Source organism: Gracilinanus agilis, chromosome 3, assembly GCF_016433145.1.
Source record: "Gracilinanus agilis isolate LMUSP501 chromosome 3, AgileGrace, whole genome shotgun sequence".
Lineage (NCBI taxonomy): Eukaryota > Metazoa > Chordata > Mammalia > Didelphimorphia > Didelphidae > Gracilinanus > Gracilinanus agilis.
The window spans coordinates 444670534-444688916 of record NC_058132.1 but is presented as its reverse complement, the minus strand read 5'-3'; the positions used below and the strand labels follow the sequence as shown (position 1 = coordinate 444688916).

Genomic DNA, 18383 nt, shown 5'->3' with positions numbered 1-18383 from the left:
CATGCACATATGTGTATATATATATATATATATATATATAGGAACCTATAAAATCACTCTGTAAAACATCTACCCCAAAATCTTTCTGTCTTTGACTCTCTGTGTCCCTTTCTGTCTTTGTCTCTTTCTGTCTGTCTCTGTGTCTTTCTTCCTCTCCGTTTCTCTCTGTGTGTCTCTGTCTTTCTTTACTCCTCCTTATCCAATTCATTCCAACCAGACTGGATTACTAGCTTTTTCTCAAAACAGACATGTCACCTCCTATTTCTGTGTATTTGCCCACTTTTTCCCCCTAGTCTGAAACATACTTTCTCTTCATCCTTGACTTCCAGATCCCTATCTTCTTTCAAGGATTAGCACAGGTGTCATCTTTTCAATGAAACTTTCCCTAATTCCTATTCCCTCACTTCTACCCCTAGTTAGTGCTCTGTACATTCTGTAATTACCTTGTGTTCACTGTTCACTTCTCTATACATACTATCCTGAAGTAGAATGTAAGATCATTGTGAGCACATTGTTATGTTTTTTTTTTGTAGTATTATAGATCAAATCTTTAGAGCTAGAAGGAACCATCTAGTTCAATTAAAACCCAGAAAATTTAAGTGATTAGGCCAAGTCTAAACAGCTAATAAGTGGCAGTTATAGCATTAGAAGCCAACTCCTGATTCTCAAGTCAGCATTGCCCTCAGTGTTTCTTAATTTCATGTTCCCTGAATTGAATTTTTTCTTCTTTCAGACTTCATTTGCTTTTTCTTACATCTCAGTGCAAAATGGTACTCTTCAGTGCCGTCTGGGGGAGAACATGTTTCTCCTGCTCTCAAGAGAGTAGAAAAATCCACTGCTAAAAATACATATATGGGGGCATTCCTTCTGATAATTCCTTACAGTTTGATCACCTGTTTGTGGATGTGGGTTCATTGAAGAAACATTTTCCTCCCATCTCTTTTTCTTGTCTAATAGCCTCACTTATATTTTTGAGAACAAATCTTTTTTTTTTTTAATTTCTTTTTTTTCCTTCCATGTTGTAGACATTTGTTCTCCAACCATCAGTACAGATTATCTCAGAAACTATTAACTATCTTTGTTTTTGATAGATCAGGGTGTTAATGGTTTCCAAACAGGTATTACATGGAATTAGACATTATATGGAAAGGAATGATGTGGAGTTGGCATGACCATCAGTCATTCTAGGAGAGAGAAAGTTTTCAGACCAGTCAGATGTGGAGAAAGGACTAGCAGATACTGGCAGAAGCTGTGACAACCTGGCTGCCTGCCTCACAAGCTGAACTGGTTCTTGTCTTTGTCCTAGAAGAAAGTGTTTTTGTAGGAAAAGTTAATGTTTTAGACTATTCTAGGGGAAAGGAATGAAATTATTCATCTGAGAATATGTGCTGAGGTTAAACATGGCTAGTGAGCATTTTATTCTTTATATCAATCAATTATTAAATATTAATTAACTACTTCACCTCCATTTCTCTATCAAACTCCCTGAAAAAAGTAATCTTCATTCTATCTCTACTTACTTTACTCTCCCTCAGACCTAACCCATAGCAAAGTGCTTTCTGATCTTATCATTCAATTGAAACTGCATTCTGTGATCCAGCCAAATTGGACTTCTCTCTGTTCCTCACTCTCACTGCTCCATCTTTATTGGTACAGGCTATCTCCTATACATTAAATGCACTCCCTCCTTACCTCTATTTCACCAAATCCTTCTCTTTCTGTTAACATGCAACTTAAGCTACACTGTTTGCACAAAACATTTGCTGATTACCCTCATCTGATAGTGTTTTCCTTCCAAAATTATCTCGTATATATACTTTGTATATATTTGTACTTGCCCTATATTCAATTTTATATGTACTTGTCTCACACATTAGAATGTAAGCTCTTTGGAGGCAGGAATAATTTCACTTTTTATACATGTAGCCTAAGCACTTAGCACACACAGTACCTGGCACATAGCAAGAGATTAATAAATACTTATTAACTGATATGAGAGGCATGTTAGGCACTTATTTCTATCCTGTTCAAAATATTTATTCTTTCAATGCTATTTCTTGTCACAATCTGTTAAGGTGGTGAACAAATGAATATTTAGGTTTTCATGAACCCCAGAAGTTGCCAGGTTTTGTGGTTATTGTTTGTAACTAGAAAAGGGTAAGAGACACAACTTGGATAAATTATCTTTGAAAATTCCCACAATTCAAACCAGATTCATGAGGGTCTAAAGTTGGAGAGAGAAGGGAGGGGTGATCTACAGGTAATACAGATAAAAGCAAGTTAGAAACTTTATTGTGCATTTGTTGACTTGGAAGTGTATCTGTAATTAAGAAAAAAAAAGGAAAATAACTTGGATGTGAAGAGATAAATCAAAAGACAATCTACCTAGAGATCTAATTCTGGCTGTTTGATGAATTAATTTAAGTATTTTCTCTTTTGAACCAATGAATGTTTGCCAATCAAAAGAGTTATGTACTAAAATCTCACGTATTGGTTGAATAACATCTCTCATTTTGCTGTTAGATTTTCAGCTGAGTTTGATTTTCGGACCTATGACCCAGAAGGTATTATACTCTATGCAGAATCCATTGATCATTCAGCATGGTTCTTGCTTGCCCTTCGTGATGGGAAAATTGAAATTCAGTTCAAAAACGATCATGGCGCTAAAGTCACAAGTGGTGGCAAAATTATTAACAACGGGCTATGGAACATAGTAAGTTTTCAGATTATCAACCTCTAATTTCACCTGTAAACTTCTTGTATATTTCTATAAAATTCAGTGATAATTGATTTTAGTAGTAATTAAATGAAAACTTTAAAAATAGCAACTTTAATGTAAAATTCAGGTTTATCTGATGTTATATAAAACAGAGCAAAATACACTACATTGTAATGTATTGAAATAATATGGGGATTGATTCCCTAACAACTTATCTGTGGTATTCCTAAGACTTAGAAAGAAAAATGATCCAGAAACTGAGAGATTCTGATCCTGGCCCTATATCTGTAATGCTTTGGGAGATTTCCTCATCTTTGAAATAGATTAGATTACTATCATTACCATCATCCTAAATTCAGTGAGTCATAGTCATTTAGACATGGAAAACTAGATGGCAAAGTGGATATAGTGCCAAATTTGGAGTCAGGAAGAATCATCATTCAAATCAAAAGCCTCAGACATTTACTGGCTTTGTGACCTTGGGCAAGCCACCTAACCCTGTTTGCTTCAGTTCTTCATTTGTAATATCAGCCAAAGAAGGAAGTGGTAAGCCACTTCAGTATCTTTGCTAAGAAAATCTCAAATACAGTCACCAAGAATCAGCTATAACTGAAATGACTACATTCTTCCATGACTAATTATTACCTCATACTCAATAGTTGTCTATGTAAAAAAATTTACATGTATTTGGTAACGTGCATAAAAGTAAATTGATAAATGTTTTTTACATATGCAGTAAAAGCTCAGTTAAGTGTCCTCTTGCCAATGGGAATGCTTTGGAATAAAATATTTTGGGTGATCTTCCAAAGCAAGCGTTCATTCTGGTTACCATGAGCCATGCTTTATATAATAGAGCACAAGGAATTCCTATTAAGAAGAGGTGAGAAGATATTTATTATTGTTTCTTTTGAGAATTAATGACTACTCCGTTATGCTAAGAGAAAACTAAAAGTCATTGCTTTTCTGATGAGAGGAATGGAAAGAAAGTCACCTGCTCATAGCAATTGGCAATTAATCATCACTGCTCATTGCCAAAATGGAATACCAAGAAGCAGAGGAAAGAACATGGGACTAGAAGTCTGGATTCTGGGGTTCAGGTCCTAGCTTTGACATTAATCGTTGTATAATTCAGGGCAAATTGCTTTGTCTCTCTTTCTAGTGGCTTCATGCATTAAGGAAGGAGGTTGGGCTTCCATGTTTTCAAAGTCCTTTTCAGCCCTAATGGCCCCTGGTTTAAGAGACCCATGATTGGCATATAAAATCAGATGATCAAGAACCCCCAGACTAGGATTATATTTCCTTCTTTGGTAGCAATGGGTACCAGTGCCTTGCCACTAAAAGAAAATGCAGGAAAATGACTATACAGGAAGTTCTCCAGTCAAGAGTCAGTTTGCAAGTCAGTACAAGCTCACTCCAGTCCAATCCTGGGCTTTCCTTTTGTTACTTTAGTGACTTTCACTATTGTAGACCTCAAATTCTACCAGAAGGATATCTCTGATAAGGACCATGTGATTTTCATGCCCTCCATGATTTTGATTTCATAGGTTGAGAGATAACCCTGATATTCTCAGTAAATAAGTCATGATAGACTACTCATACATAAATGTATTTAATTAGAATTTTATATTCATTCATATTATCTTCCATGGTTCAATTTAATCTAGCTTTTACCATGCTGGATATGGTAATTTTATATTTTATATTTTTATTTATTCATTAACATATTTATTAAAATTATTTTTTAAAATATATATTTATATATTTTTAAATTTAAATTTTATATTTTATAGGATCCTGGCTAATATTAAGGAATGGTGTCATAGTTCCTAGCACAGTGCTTTGTGCACAGTAAGCATATAGTAAATGCTTTTTGAATAGATTTGGAGGAAAAATATTGGTCAAGAATCAGGAAATAATAAGAACTTGTATTTATTTGTTAAAACACTTAAAGGGTTGCAAAGTGCTATAAAACACATGGAGAAATGCATTATGTACATTATTAACCTCATTTTATAGGTGTGTAAATTAAAGCTCTGAGAGGAAAAGAGATGGCAAAGAATGCCAGATATATTCAGAGTATCTTCCTAAACCTGTGAAATCAAGATCATGGGGGACATTTATTATAATCTCTCATAACTTGGCCCTTATCAGAGACAGAACATTGCATTTTGTGGAACCACTTTTTTTAATACACCCTGGAATGTGTTTCTTGTGAAAATGAAATTATTATATGTCATATCATGATATAAACTTACTTTTAGAGGAACCAAGTTCTAAAATTAAATATAATTTTCCATCAGATTAAAGTTTAAGAACATTTACTAACAAAAATAGTTCAGAGATTTTAAAATATAATAGGTTCTGAATGTATATGTAATAATTTCTTTAAAACATTTTAGTAATTTGTACATTGTTCCAATTGTATTGTAATATATTTGTTAATTTGATGGCTTAGTAAGTTATGCTATAAAATGTTTCATGGGAACTTATTTGGGATAGAAAACTATATAAAATAAAACTCATTTTACATAGGTACTTATAAAAGATTTAGATTGATATTAGTTCATGTATTAATTCAAAAACATATATATCAATCATCCTGTTGAGTATATCTCATTCAAGTAACTAAATATACATTGTTAAAGCTCATGAAAATAGTTTTAAACAAAAGAAATACAGCTTAAAATAATTTTTTAGGAACAAATTTGTGATGTAGAGTAATGAACATCACCCAGGTAGACTGACTATAAAGTAATATACATTGAAGTGAGTAATGCTACTTTATGATAATGGAACAATATAAGAAAATTTTTGATATTTAGTTATTTTACATGAAAAAAATCACAAACATTTTTTGCAATTAACATAGATAATTTTTCTTCAATAATTTTTCTTGATTGACAACTTTTGAATAAAAGATTTAAAAATGGAAAAAACCTAATTAAAAATGAAATTTTGGGGGGCAGCTGGGTAGCTCAGTGGATTGAGAGTCAGGCCTAGAGACGGGAAGTCCTAGGTTCAAATCTGGCCTCAGACACTTCCCAGCTGTGTGACCCTGGGCAAGTCACTTGACCCCCATTGCCTACCCTTACCACTCTTGCCTTGGAGCCAATACACAGTATTGATTCCAAGACAGAAGGTAAGGGTTTAAAAAAAATGAAATTTTGTTAAAAGATTAGTTTTCAGATCATTTGAAATGCTGTAGCTTAAATATCTTTAGATTTCCTGAAAATGAAACATATACATTCTATGTAATAGATAAGATATTTGAAGTTCCAATTCCTCTTTACTTACTTTAACATTTTATTCTTAAGTTACTGATTAGACAAGTGTTTAATATCTTATAGTTGTTCTACACTCTCAGAAGTCCCCAATTCATTTGTAAACCATAATTAAAAAGGTCTTCTATCCAACTTTACAGTATATCTGTTTAATTTTGTGGGACACTGGGATTTTAAAAAATATTTGATAATATACTAGCATATGAATCCATCTTTTCCATATTGCTCTGGATTTGTCATAAAATGCTATTACCTTAATCCAAATTTTGTTGTCTACTTTCAAGAGTAATTTAATTTATTAAACCCAACATTTCACTCTATAACTAATTACAATATTTTCCTTTTGATTCTAGGTGTCTGTTGAAGAATTAGAAAACAGTATAAGTGTTAAAATAGCCAAAGAAGCGGTGATGAATATAAATAGCCCTGGGCGCCTTTTCAGACCTTTCAAAAATGGTTTTCTGGAAACTAAAGTGTTCTTTGCAGGATTACCTCGCATGGCAGAAAATAATCTACTGAAATCGGTAATGATTCAGCCTCATAATATTTAATACCTATGGTATGCTTTTAATCCATTCATTGTTTCAAAGATATTTAAATATTAGTAATAATAGTGCAATATTCGCATAAAAAGCAATATCATGATATATTTATTAATTTTCTTTTCATATTTTATTTTTTATTGTCATGCAAAACACACTTTCATACTGGTCATTGTTGTAAGAGCAAACTCATACATAACCAAAACCCCAAAATAAAGCCATAAATAATACAATATTGCGAAAGATGACTCCAGTAGTTCTTTCTTTGGATGTAGATGGCATTCCCAGTCATATGTCTTTCAGGATTGTCCCAGATCATTGAATTGCTGACAGTAGTCAAGTTTTCACAGATGATCATCATCTAATACTGCTGTTATTGTATACAGTGTTCTCCCAGTTCTGCTTATTTTACTCTGCATCAGTTCCCACAGAATCATGATATACTTGAAAAACATAGTTTAGGAAGGAAGGATACAAGTATTATGAAGTCTTTGTTATTTACCATGAGCTGTTTTAAGTACTGGGAATACAAATATAATAAAAAAGACCGTCCCTCTCCTCAAAGAGTTTACATTCTAACGGAGGAAGATAACATAAAAAGAGAGCTAAAACCTGGGGAAAGGGAAAAGTCTGAAAGTTAGAAGTGCCTGGAATGGAATGAAAGGTGGTTGGTTGGCTTAGGCTCCTCCACAAAATGGAAGCTCTAGAATCTAGGAGGAACTCACTTCTAGGAGAAGGAAACTGGCCAAGCTTATTGGATGGATGTTCCAGGGAAAAAAGACCACAAATGGACTGGGATATTCCTGGACAAGGCAGCCCCAGGCACTGATGAAAGCTCTAGGAGACAGCAGCTGATATGTGATTTTGAAGTCTGGAAAGTCAAGATCTAAGCCTAGAGGGGAAAATGAAAAAAATTTTTTTTGCATTTGTACTAATTTTAATTTGACAAATTAGGGGGAGTTAAAATAATTTCTGTAGAAATGGTGCTGACATACATATAATCAATAATCCTGAGTTCTAATCCAGGCTCTGCCACTACAGCCAAAAATGTAACCAGAAATCTCAGAATTTTCAAAGTGTTCTAAGCTCTCTCTCTCTCTGTCTCTGTCTCTCTCTTCCCTCTAAATGGCCCAGTTTATTTAAACATTGAAATTCCTATTGATTCACAGGGCTACATATATCTTAGTGGTGCTCTTTGAAGACATGTGAAAGTTGTTCTGTTATTAAATTCAGTTGAATGAATATGTCAAGAAGTGATTTAACAGTTAAATTATTTGTACAGGGTGAATAATTTTTTTAAGTTTTCTCATTTTGTTTTTTTTAATACTATAGTCATCTTCTCCCCTTAATGAACTCCTCTTTAAAAATGAAAAGAAAAACAATTAACAAAGACCAACCTTGAAGTGTAGTCTACATTCAATATTTGTATTTTACCACCTTGTTACTGAGATGAAGGAAATGCATTTCATTTGTTATCTGCTTCCTGGGATGAAGACTGGTCCTTGCAATTAATTTTAATTTGGTCACCTTTTAATATTATTTTAATTTACAAAATCATAGTGATTGTGTATATAATTATCCTGGTACTGCATGCTTTGTTCTTCATAAGTTTATGCAAATTTTTGCCACATTTCTCTCAATTCTTCATAGTCTTCTTTTTGTGGCACAATACTCCATTATATAAATAGAATATGGTTTGTTCAGTCATTCCACAATCAATGTTGGCTATCATAAAAATGCTACTACAAATATCTTCACATGGGACCTTTCTTTTCACTTTTGTCCTCATGAAAGGGCATGTGCTTTAGTAATTTTTTCCACATAATTCCAAATTGTTTTCCAGAATGTCTAGAAACAGGTCTATCAACATGTATTAATTTACCTATTTTCCTACTGCTCTTCACTTGCTCCTTCCTTCTTCATTCATTCTGAATGGCAATTTGGTACTATACTCAAAGGGCTATAAAAGAATGTCTGCCCTTTGATCCAGCCATACCACTGCTGGGTTACTTTACAGACCAAAGAGATCATACGGAAAAAGACTTGTATAAAAATATTTATAGCTGCTCTCTTTGTGGTGGCAAAAAATTGGAAAATGAGGGAATGTCCTTTGTTTGGGGAATGGCTGAACAAATTATGGTATCTGTTGGTGATGGAATACTATTGTGCTCAAAGGAATGATGAACTGGAGGAATTCCATGTGAACTGGAATGACCTCCAGGAATTGATGCAGAGTGAAAGGAGCAGAACTAGGAGAACATTATGCACAGAGACTGATACACTGTGGTAAAATTGAACATGATGGGACTTCTCTACTAGCAGCAATGCAATGATGCAGAACAATGCTGAGGCACTTATGAGAAAGAAAGCTATCCATATCCAGAGGAAGAACTGTGGGAGAAACACAGAAGAAAAACAACTGCTTGAACACATGGATTGATGGGAGTATTATTGGGGATGTAGACACTAAACAATTACCCTAGTGCAACTATCAATAATATGGAAATAGGTCTTGATCTTGATACATGTAAAACTTATTGGAATTGCGTGTCAGCTACAGGGTGGGGGTGGTGTTTGGGGAGAGGGAAAGAACATGAATCATGTAACCATGGGAAAATATTCTAAATAAAAAAATGGAATAAATGTACCTAGGCAGGGCAAGTTTTAGACAACAAAAACTAATATAGTTGGGGCATCTCATGTGATATTGCTTGGGGATGAATCTGACCTTCTTTTCCCTTTTCTAGGGTGGATACTAGATAATACCATAATTATTCATTTGAAGGGATATTTAAATGCAGGCAAACAGGAGCTGAAATGGGTAGAAAAAGTTGGTCAAATATCAGCTTTGAACACTTCATATTCACCACAAAATGCCTTCATCCCATTTGTTGCCAGAGAAACCCTAATTTATACCTGGACTATTGCAATATTGAGTAGCTAGATAATGTAGAGGATAGAGTGCCAGTCCTGGAGTCAGGAAGACTCATCTTCCTGAGGTCAAATCTGACCTCAGACACTTGCTAGCTGTGGGACTCTGGATTTCATGTTGCCCTATTTGCCTCAGTTTCCTCATCTGTAAAATGAGCTGGAGAAGTGAACCACTCGAGTATCTCTGCCAAGAAAACTCTAAATGAGGTCACAAAGATTCAGACACAACTGAAACACAACTCAACAACAAACAACAATATTGTCAGAACCTCATAATTGGTTTCCATGCTTCTAGTCTCTCTATTATCAATCCATCTTCCTCATAGCTGCTAAATTGATATTCCTAAATCATAAATCTATCCATGTCACTCCATTGCTTAAGTAACTCTGACCTCAAATATAAAATACAAACATTCTGTCTGGCATGTAAAGCTTTTAACAAACTGGCTTTAGGCAACCTTTTAAGAATTTCACGTGAACTGGAATGACCTCCAGGAATTGATGCAGAGTGAAAGAGGTAGATCCAGGTGAACATTGTACACAGAAACTGACACACTGTGGTACAATTGAACATAACGGACTTTTGGTACTGCTAGGCCACCTTCCTTCACTTTTTTTTCCATTATTTCCCTTGATATTCTTGATCTTTTGTTCTTCCAAATGAACTTTGTTATATTTTTTCTGCTTTAGTAAAAAAAAAAGTTTCTTGGTGGTTTGATAGGTATGGCACTAAATAAGTAAATTAATTTGGGTAGAATGGTTGTTTTTATTATGTTAGCTCATCCTACCCATGAGCAATCAATGTTTTTCCAATTGTTTAGATTTAGTTTAATTGTGTGGAAAGTGTTTTGTAGTTGTGTTTGTATAATTCCTTTGTTTGTCTTGGCAGATAGATTCCCAAGTATTTTATATTGTCTAGGGTGATTTTAAATGGAATTTCTCTTTCTAACTCTTACTGCTGAGATGTTTTGGAAATATATAGAAATGCTGATGATTTATGTGGGTTTATTTTGTATCTTGCAACTTTGCTAAAGTTGTTGATTATTTCTACCAGCTTCTTAGTGGATTCTCTAGGATTTTTTAAGTAGATCATCATATCATCTGCAAAGAGTGATAGCTTAGTCTCCTCATTGCCTATTTTAACACCTTCAATTTCTTTTTCTTTTCTAATTGCTATTGCTAGTGTTTCTAGTACAATGTTAAATAATAGCAGTGATAATGGACATCCTTGTTTCACTCCTGATCTTATTGGGAATGCTTCTAATTTGTCTCAATTGCAGATGATGCTTGTTGATGGTTTTAGATATATACTGTTTATTAATTTTAGGATCAGTACCATGTTTGTGTCATAAAAAGAATTTGGCAGAACTCCTTTGCTTATTATGTCAAATAATTCGTATAGTATTGGGATTAGTTGTTCTTTGAATCTTTGATAGAATTCACTTGTGAATCCATCTGATCCTAGGGATTTTTTCTTCGGGAGTTCTTTGATGGCTTCTTCAATTTCTTTTCCTGATATGGGGTTATTCACGTATTCTATTTCTTCTGCTGTTAATCTAGGCAATTTATATTTTTGTAAATATTCATCCATATCACTGAGATTGCTATATGTTGCCATATAATTGGGCAAAATACTTTTTAATGATTGCCTTAATTTCCTCTTCATTAGAGTTGAGGTCTCCCTTTTCATCCTTGGTACTGTTAATTTGGTTTTCTTCTTTCCTTTTTTAATTACATTGACCATATTTTGTCTATTTTATTTGTTTTTTCAAAGTACCAGCTTCTAGTTTTATTTATGAATACAATAGTTCTTTTACTTTTGATTTTATTAATTTCTCCTTTATTTTTTATGATCTCTAATTTAGTTTTCATCTGGGGCTTTTTAATTTGTTCGTTTTCTAGTTTTTTGAGTTGCATGCCCAATTCCTTGACCTCTGCCCTCCCTAATTTGCTAATATATACACTCAAGGATATACATTTTCCCCTGAGTACTGCTTTTGCTGCTTCCCACAGATTTTGGTAGGATATTTCATCATTGTCATTCTCTTCAATGAAATTATTAATTGTTTCTGTGATTTGTTCTTTAACTAACTGATTTTGGAGAATCATATTATTTAATTTCCAAATGATTTTTGATTTGCCTATCCATGTGCCCTTACTAATTATTATTTTTATTGCATTATGATCTGAAAAGCTTACATTTATTATTTCTGCTCTTTTGCATTTGTTTGCCATGTTTCTTTGCCCTAGTACATGGTCAATCTTTGTGAATGTACCTTGTGCTGCTGAAAAGAAGGTGTATTCCTTTTTGTCTCTATTAATTTTTATCCATATATCTATTAATTCTAATTTTTCTAGGATTTCATTCACCTCTCTTACCTCTTTCTTATTTATTTTTTTGGTTTAATTTATCTAAATCTGATAGAGGAAGGTTTAGGTCTCCCACTAGTATAGTTTTACTATCTATTTCCTCCTTGAGCTCTGCCAGTTTCTCCTTTAGAAATTTGGATGCTATACCATTTGGTGCATACATGTTGAGTACAGATATTTCCTCATTGTCTATACTACCTTTTATCAGGATGTAATTACCTTCCCTATCTCTTTTAATCAGATCTATTTTTGCTTTGGCTTTGTCAGATATCATAATTGCAACTCCTGCCTTCTTTTTCTTAGTTGAAGCCCAAAAGATTTTGCTCCAGCCTTTGACCTTTACCTTGAATATGTCCACCTGCCTCATGTGTGTTTCTTGTAGACAATGTCTAGTAGGATTTTGTTTTCTAATCCACTTTTCTATTTGCTTTCGTTTTATGGGAATTTGCATCCCATTCATATTCAGAGTTAAGATTGTCAGCTATGTTTTCCCCATCATTTTGATATCCTCTCCTAGTTCTGCCCTTTCTTGTTTTGCTATTTCCTTTTAAACCAGTAGTTTGCTTTTAATTAGTCCCCCTTAATCCCCTCCCTTAGTTTATTTCCCTTTCCTCCCCTCCGTTTTTGTTCCCCTCTTATTATTTTTTAAAAGCCTATTAAATTCCTTCCCCCCTCTCTTTTCATCCCTTTTTGAACTCCCTGCCCCAGTACCCCACCTTGGTTTTTCCCTTTTGACTTTCCCTGTAGGGTAAGATAGAATTTGATATCCCCGTGGATCTAGCTGCTCTTCCCTCTCAGAACTGATTCCACTGAGAGTAAGGTTTAAGTATTTCTTATTAACACTCTCTTCCTCTCCTTCTTATAACAGTATTCATCTCCTCCCCTTCCCATGCACCTCTTAGTGTGGTATAGATTATCCTATTTTTCTTATTCCTTCAAGTTTCTCTTAGTGCGATCTTCTATTCCCCCCTTTTTCTTTTTTTGCATATTGTCTTAGACCATTGAGTACTCCAACCTCTCCCTATGAATAATTCTTCTAATTACTATAATAGTGAATACAGTTTTGAAAATTATACATACCATTTCTCCATATAGTAATGAATACAAATAATTTGATCTTATTGAAACCCTTAAAGAGGCAAATTTAAAAAGTAAGATTTTTTTTCTTTCCCCTCTGTTTCTTACTTACCTTTTCATGTTTCTCTTGGTTTTTGTGGTTGGATATCAAACTTTCCATTTAGTCCTGGTCTTTTCTGTGCAAATACTTGGAAATCTTCTATCTTGTTGAATGCCCATACTTTCCCCTGGAAATATATAGTCAGTTTTGATGGGTATGTGATACTTGGTTGTAGACCCAGTTCTCTTGCCTTTCTGAATATCACATTCCAAGCCTTGAGGTCTTTTAGTGTGGAGGCTGCCAGATCCTGTGTAATCCTAATTGGTACTCCTTGATATCTGAATTGTCTCTTTCTGGCTTCTTGTAGTATTTTCTCCTTAACTTGGAAACTTTTAAATTTGGCAATTATATTCCTTGGGGTTGTCTTTTGAGGATTTAGTGTTGAGGGTGAACTATGGATTCTTTTAATGTCTATTTTGCCCTCTTGTTCAAGAACATCAGGGCATTTTTCTTGGATAATTTCTTGTATTATGATGTTCAGATTTCTGTTTGTTTCTGATTTTTCAGGAAGACCAATGATTCTCAAATTGTCTCTTCTAGACCTGTTTTCTTGGTCTGTCATCTTGTCATTGAGATATTTCATGTTCACTTCTATTTTGTTATTCTTTTGATTTTGCTTTATTAGTTCTTGCTGTCTTATGAGATCATTGGCTTCTACTTGCCCAATTCTGGTCTTTAGAGACTGTTTTTCTGCTATAATCTTTTGATTTTCCTTTTTGATTTGACTTATCCTGTTTTTCATGGTTTCCTGCTATTTAATTTGGGTCTCTAATTTGCTTATCATTTTGTTAATTTGGGGGCATCTTTTTCCAATTGGGAGTTTCTGTCTTTTAAACTGTTAATTTCTTTTTGAGCTATTTCCCACTTTTCTTGCCAAATCTCTTCCATCTTTCTCATGATCTCAGACTTGAACTCTTCAAGAGCTTGTGAACAATTTTCATTTTTTGGGGAGAGTTTGGATGTGTTTATTTGACCTCCTCTGCTATCTGCTCTGTGGTCAGGATTTTTTCTCTGTAGAAATTATCAAGTGTCAGTGCTTTTCTTTTGTTCTATCTGGTGGTTATTTCTTAGGCATTGCTTGCCATCACTATGCTTGTTTTTCCTTCTCAGCCAGAAGTCTGAGTGAGGCAGGCAGGCTCTTTGTGTATGGAGCTTTGGAGCAGTTTTTTTTTTAAATTTTAAACCCTTAACTTCTGTGTATTGACTTATAGGTAGAAGAGTGGTAAGGGTAGGCAATGGGGGTCAAGTGACTTGCCCTTGGTCACACAGCTGGGAAGTGTCTGAGGCCGGATTTGAACCTAGGACCTCCTGTCTCTAGGCCTGGCTCTCAATCCACTCAGCTACCCAGCTGCCCCCTTTGGAGCAGTTTTTGCTTGAGGCTACTTTACGAGTCTCAGAACAGCTTCTACTGTCTGCTAGGCTTCTCCTGTCTGCTGCCCATCTCAGCTCTATTCCCGCCCCCAGGGTCTTCACTCTCTAGCTTCCTGGATTCTCAAGTCTAACTGTTCTCAGGGTCAAGCCTCCTAGTGTTCCCAGTCAGCTACCAAGACCCCAGAGATTGCCCCATGCTTGCTCCTCTGCCCAAGGCTCCTTTTAGAGTCTCAGCATGCTGTCTCCACTGTCTTTTGCCCTTCAGCTCTAGGTCTGAGCCCAAGGTCCACATTCAAGGTCTACGCTCTTTGGGGTCTTAAGTCTTGCTGCTCTCAGGAGCAAGCCCCTGGTGGTTCCAGTTAGCTGCCAAGAACTTAGAAAATGTCCCACACTTGCTCTAATGCTTGTGCACTGGCTCTGACTCTGGTACCATAGGTGGGGTGGGGGAGGGTTGATCAGCTCACCTTTTAGTGGGAGCTATTTCACCCCCTTATAACATGGAAATGTCCAAATCCTATGTACCTTCAATGCTGAGACCTATTATGGGGTTGCTTCATTCATCTACATTTGATTTTTGTGTCCTTTTGATGTATCATGTATGGGTCAATTAGGAGAGTTAAGTGCCTTGCTTCTACTCTGCAGCCATCTTCCATATATTCCATTTATAAAACTGCTAGTGTACCTAAATGCACCTTTATTCCACCTTGAGGTGCTATTTTTATCCAAAGTCATATTTTCTAGGAACCAATTAATAATGTAATATCCTCTTTTGACTCTTCCCACCTTTCCCCAACTTGAACTTCTGCTAGAAAATTGGAATCCTGGAAGGGAGCAACTACCTTGTGGTCAACGATATCCTATAGGTTTGGATTTTTATGACTATAACTCTTGAGCCTCAACAAGTGTGTTCTCCATTAATAAACAAACATCAGTCATAATTAGCTTTTAGCAAAGAGATGCTTACTAAGATGGTACAGTAAACATAGTAGCTACAAAATATTCATCTCCCCAGATATCTAGAGAGCATTCTCCTACTAATACACATAGCATTTGTGGCAAAAGTTGGCACAAATTTAGAATAAATAGTAGTGAGGCATTTGTTCAGGGAACACATGTTCTTACCACTCCAATATTGTAGAACCTCAAACTCATTTCTCTCTTAATAGTGTCCCATAAACCTCAATTGCTAGATATAGCTCTCTTGAGTCTCTAGTTGACTCCTTTCTCTGTTGCCAGTGCTTTGAAGCTGTTTTGAGTAGATGATTCTATGTATTTTTATGTCATAAATATGTCTTTACAATCTCAAATATGCCTCAAACTTTCTTGATCTGACTTTACAACTTATAGATAGGTGTCTGGGAGAATAGCCACATTATTATTGCAGATTCAGAGTGGAGTGGATGGAGGGAAAAAAATCTCTTCCTTCCACCAAACTAGGTCCTTCCTTATTGTTGTCTCCTGCCTCCACTATCTTCTACTATAGAACTTTGTTGACTCTGTCTTAAAGACTTAACTTTTTAAAGCTCCATGAGTTGTGGCCAATTTTCACTTCATCCAAAGTATTGCTCTTTCTGTATCATTCAGAGGAAGAGGAAGATGTTTCACTTCAAAACCTCATCATCTATGACTAAATTCAATTACTACATCAATTGTTCTTGGTGGGAGGAGGACTTTACAATGATATTAGAAACAGTATTTGTATAACCAAGTGCTAAATTGTTTGATAAGGACTCCAATTTCTGTAGGAAGGGGGAATAAAATTACTTTTGACTTTAATTTCTTTTAGCTGAATGAAAATATCTTTACATTTTTTTAAAAATATTTTTCCATTATTACATATTTCATTTTCTTTCCTTCCCCTCCTCCCAGATCCAATAAGCATCTCCACTGATCCAATAAGCATCTCCAAATGTTATCACTTATACTTATTTCCCTATTATTCATTTTTGCAATAGAGCAATCTTTTAAAACCAAAACTCCAAATCATATATCATATAAATAAATGATAAATCATTTATTTTTCTTCTGTGTTTCTACTACTGCAGTTTTTTCCTCTGGATGTGGATAGCATTCTTTCTTATGAGTCCCTTGGGATTGTCTTGTATTAGTGAAGTCCATTACATTGTATTGTTCCACAATGTTTCACTTTCTCTTGGTTCTGCTCATTTCACTCTGCATCAGTTCCTGGAGGTTCTTCCAGTTCATATAGGAATCCTACAGTTGATTATTCCTTATAGAACAACAGTATTCTATCACTATCATATACCACAATTTGTTCAGCCATTCCCTAATCAAGGGACACCTCTCTCTAAATGAAAATATTTTTTAGTAATTGAGAATGACTAAAAAGTGAATGACTAAAACTAAAAAGTTTTAGCAAAAAAGGGAATTTCCTTTAGTAGTGAAAACCCACTTTGTTGAGTGGTCATCATACATTGTCAGTATTTTGTTTACTGTGTCCAGCTTGGATGTGTTGAAAACTTCATCCACTGATCTCCTGTTCCAACTCTTATGTAGATTAACCCTCGTCTAGATGGATGTATTCGCGGATGGAACTTGATGAATCAAGGAGCTTCAGGTGTAAAAGAAATTATTCAAGAAAAACAAAACAAACATTGTTTGGTCACTGTGGAGAAAGGCTCTTACTATCCTGGTTCTGGAGTTGCCCAATTTGACATTGATTATAGTAAGTCATTCCCTTTCTCTGGAATTAATTAAAAAAATTTCCCCAGTTACATGTAACAAGAATTTCCAACATTTTTCAAAGAATATTGAAACTAGAATTCTCTCTCTCCTTCCCTTCCTCCCTCCCCCCACCCCCTACCATGTTGAGATGGTAAGCAATCTTATGTGCAATCATGTAAAACATTTTCTCATATTAATCCTTTTGTGGAAGAAAACTCAAATTTATAAAATAATAAAGAAAGTATAAAAAGTGTCTGGATTTAGCCTCTAGCAGTTCTTTCTCTATGGAATCAGATGGCATTTTTTTTAATACGAGCCCTTTGTATTGTTTTGTAGACTTAATAAAGTCTTAGATATTTTAAAATGATAACATAGTTAATATGTACAGAATCATAGGACCATAAGATATAGAATGAAAAAATGTCTTAGAGATTTTAATACTGTGGTTCTTAATATGGTGTCCATGATCCCTTTCCCCAATGAATTTGTCAATATAATTTGGGGAAAAATAAGTCTATGAAATTGTATGGGGAAAATTACATCTATTTCAATATAATTGATTTCCTCTGTAACCTTATATATTTTACTTGATGCATTTAAAAGCATTATTATGAGGAATCTTGAGGCTTCACCAGGGTGTCAAGGAGGTTCATGACACAACAGATGTTTAAGAATTTCCTGGTCTATTCCAATCCTCATTTATGCAATGAGGAAACTGAAGCACAGAAAAGGGAGAAATTTATCTAAGGTCATATAGTAAGCAGTAGCAGTAGTATTTGAACTTTGGTTCTCTGACTCCAAATCCAGTACTCTTTCCAAAATATCATACAACATGTATTTTTTATTTGCATTTTTGATTATTTTTGATACCTTTTTGCCCAACAAATACTCAACCCATACTCCTCCTTCAACCCACACAAATTTCATAAATAATTAAGGCAAATGGGCTAACAAGATGATTGTGGCTAAAAAGGAAGTCTATATAGCTTTGACCATAATCCTTCACTGCTAACATTGTCCATTATATTTCAGAAATAAAGTTTTGTTAACTTTATTTAACATGATTATACATTCTGCTTCATGAGAATAAAGACTTTCGTTTCTCTCTATAACCTCAATATCCAGTGTAATTTCTTAAATATAACTGGTGCTTAACAAATGCTTTTTGAATTGATTTCACTTTGAAGGTTGTCTATGCTTCTGAGGTTTAATGATTCTTATTAATTACAAAGTAGAATGCCATGTTTAAAATATTTTTCTACCAAGTAACTACCACTCCTCCTCCATAGTCTTCCTCCACAGCTACC

At 34.6% G+C, this 18383-nt stretch overlaps 1 protein-coding gene across 1 annotated transcript in view; it reads left to right on the top strand.

Moving 5' to 3' along the window:
• PROS1 (protein S) overlaps positions 1–18383 on the top strand; it is a 112785-nt gene that overhangs the window by 79603 nt on the left and 14799 nt on the right. Inside the window, exons 10-12 of the mRNA XM_044670331.1 lie at positions 2524–2713; positions 6354–6524; positions 16909–17077. Coding sequence (XP_044526266.1) covers positions 2524–2713; positions 6354–6524; positions 16909–17077 — 530 coding nt within the window. The remainder of the gene's footprint in view (positions 1–2523; positions 2714–6353; positions 6525–16908; positions 17078–18383) is intronic.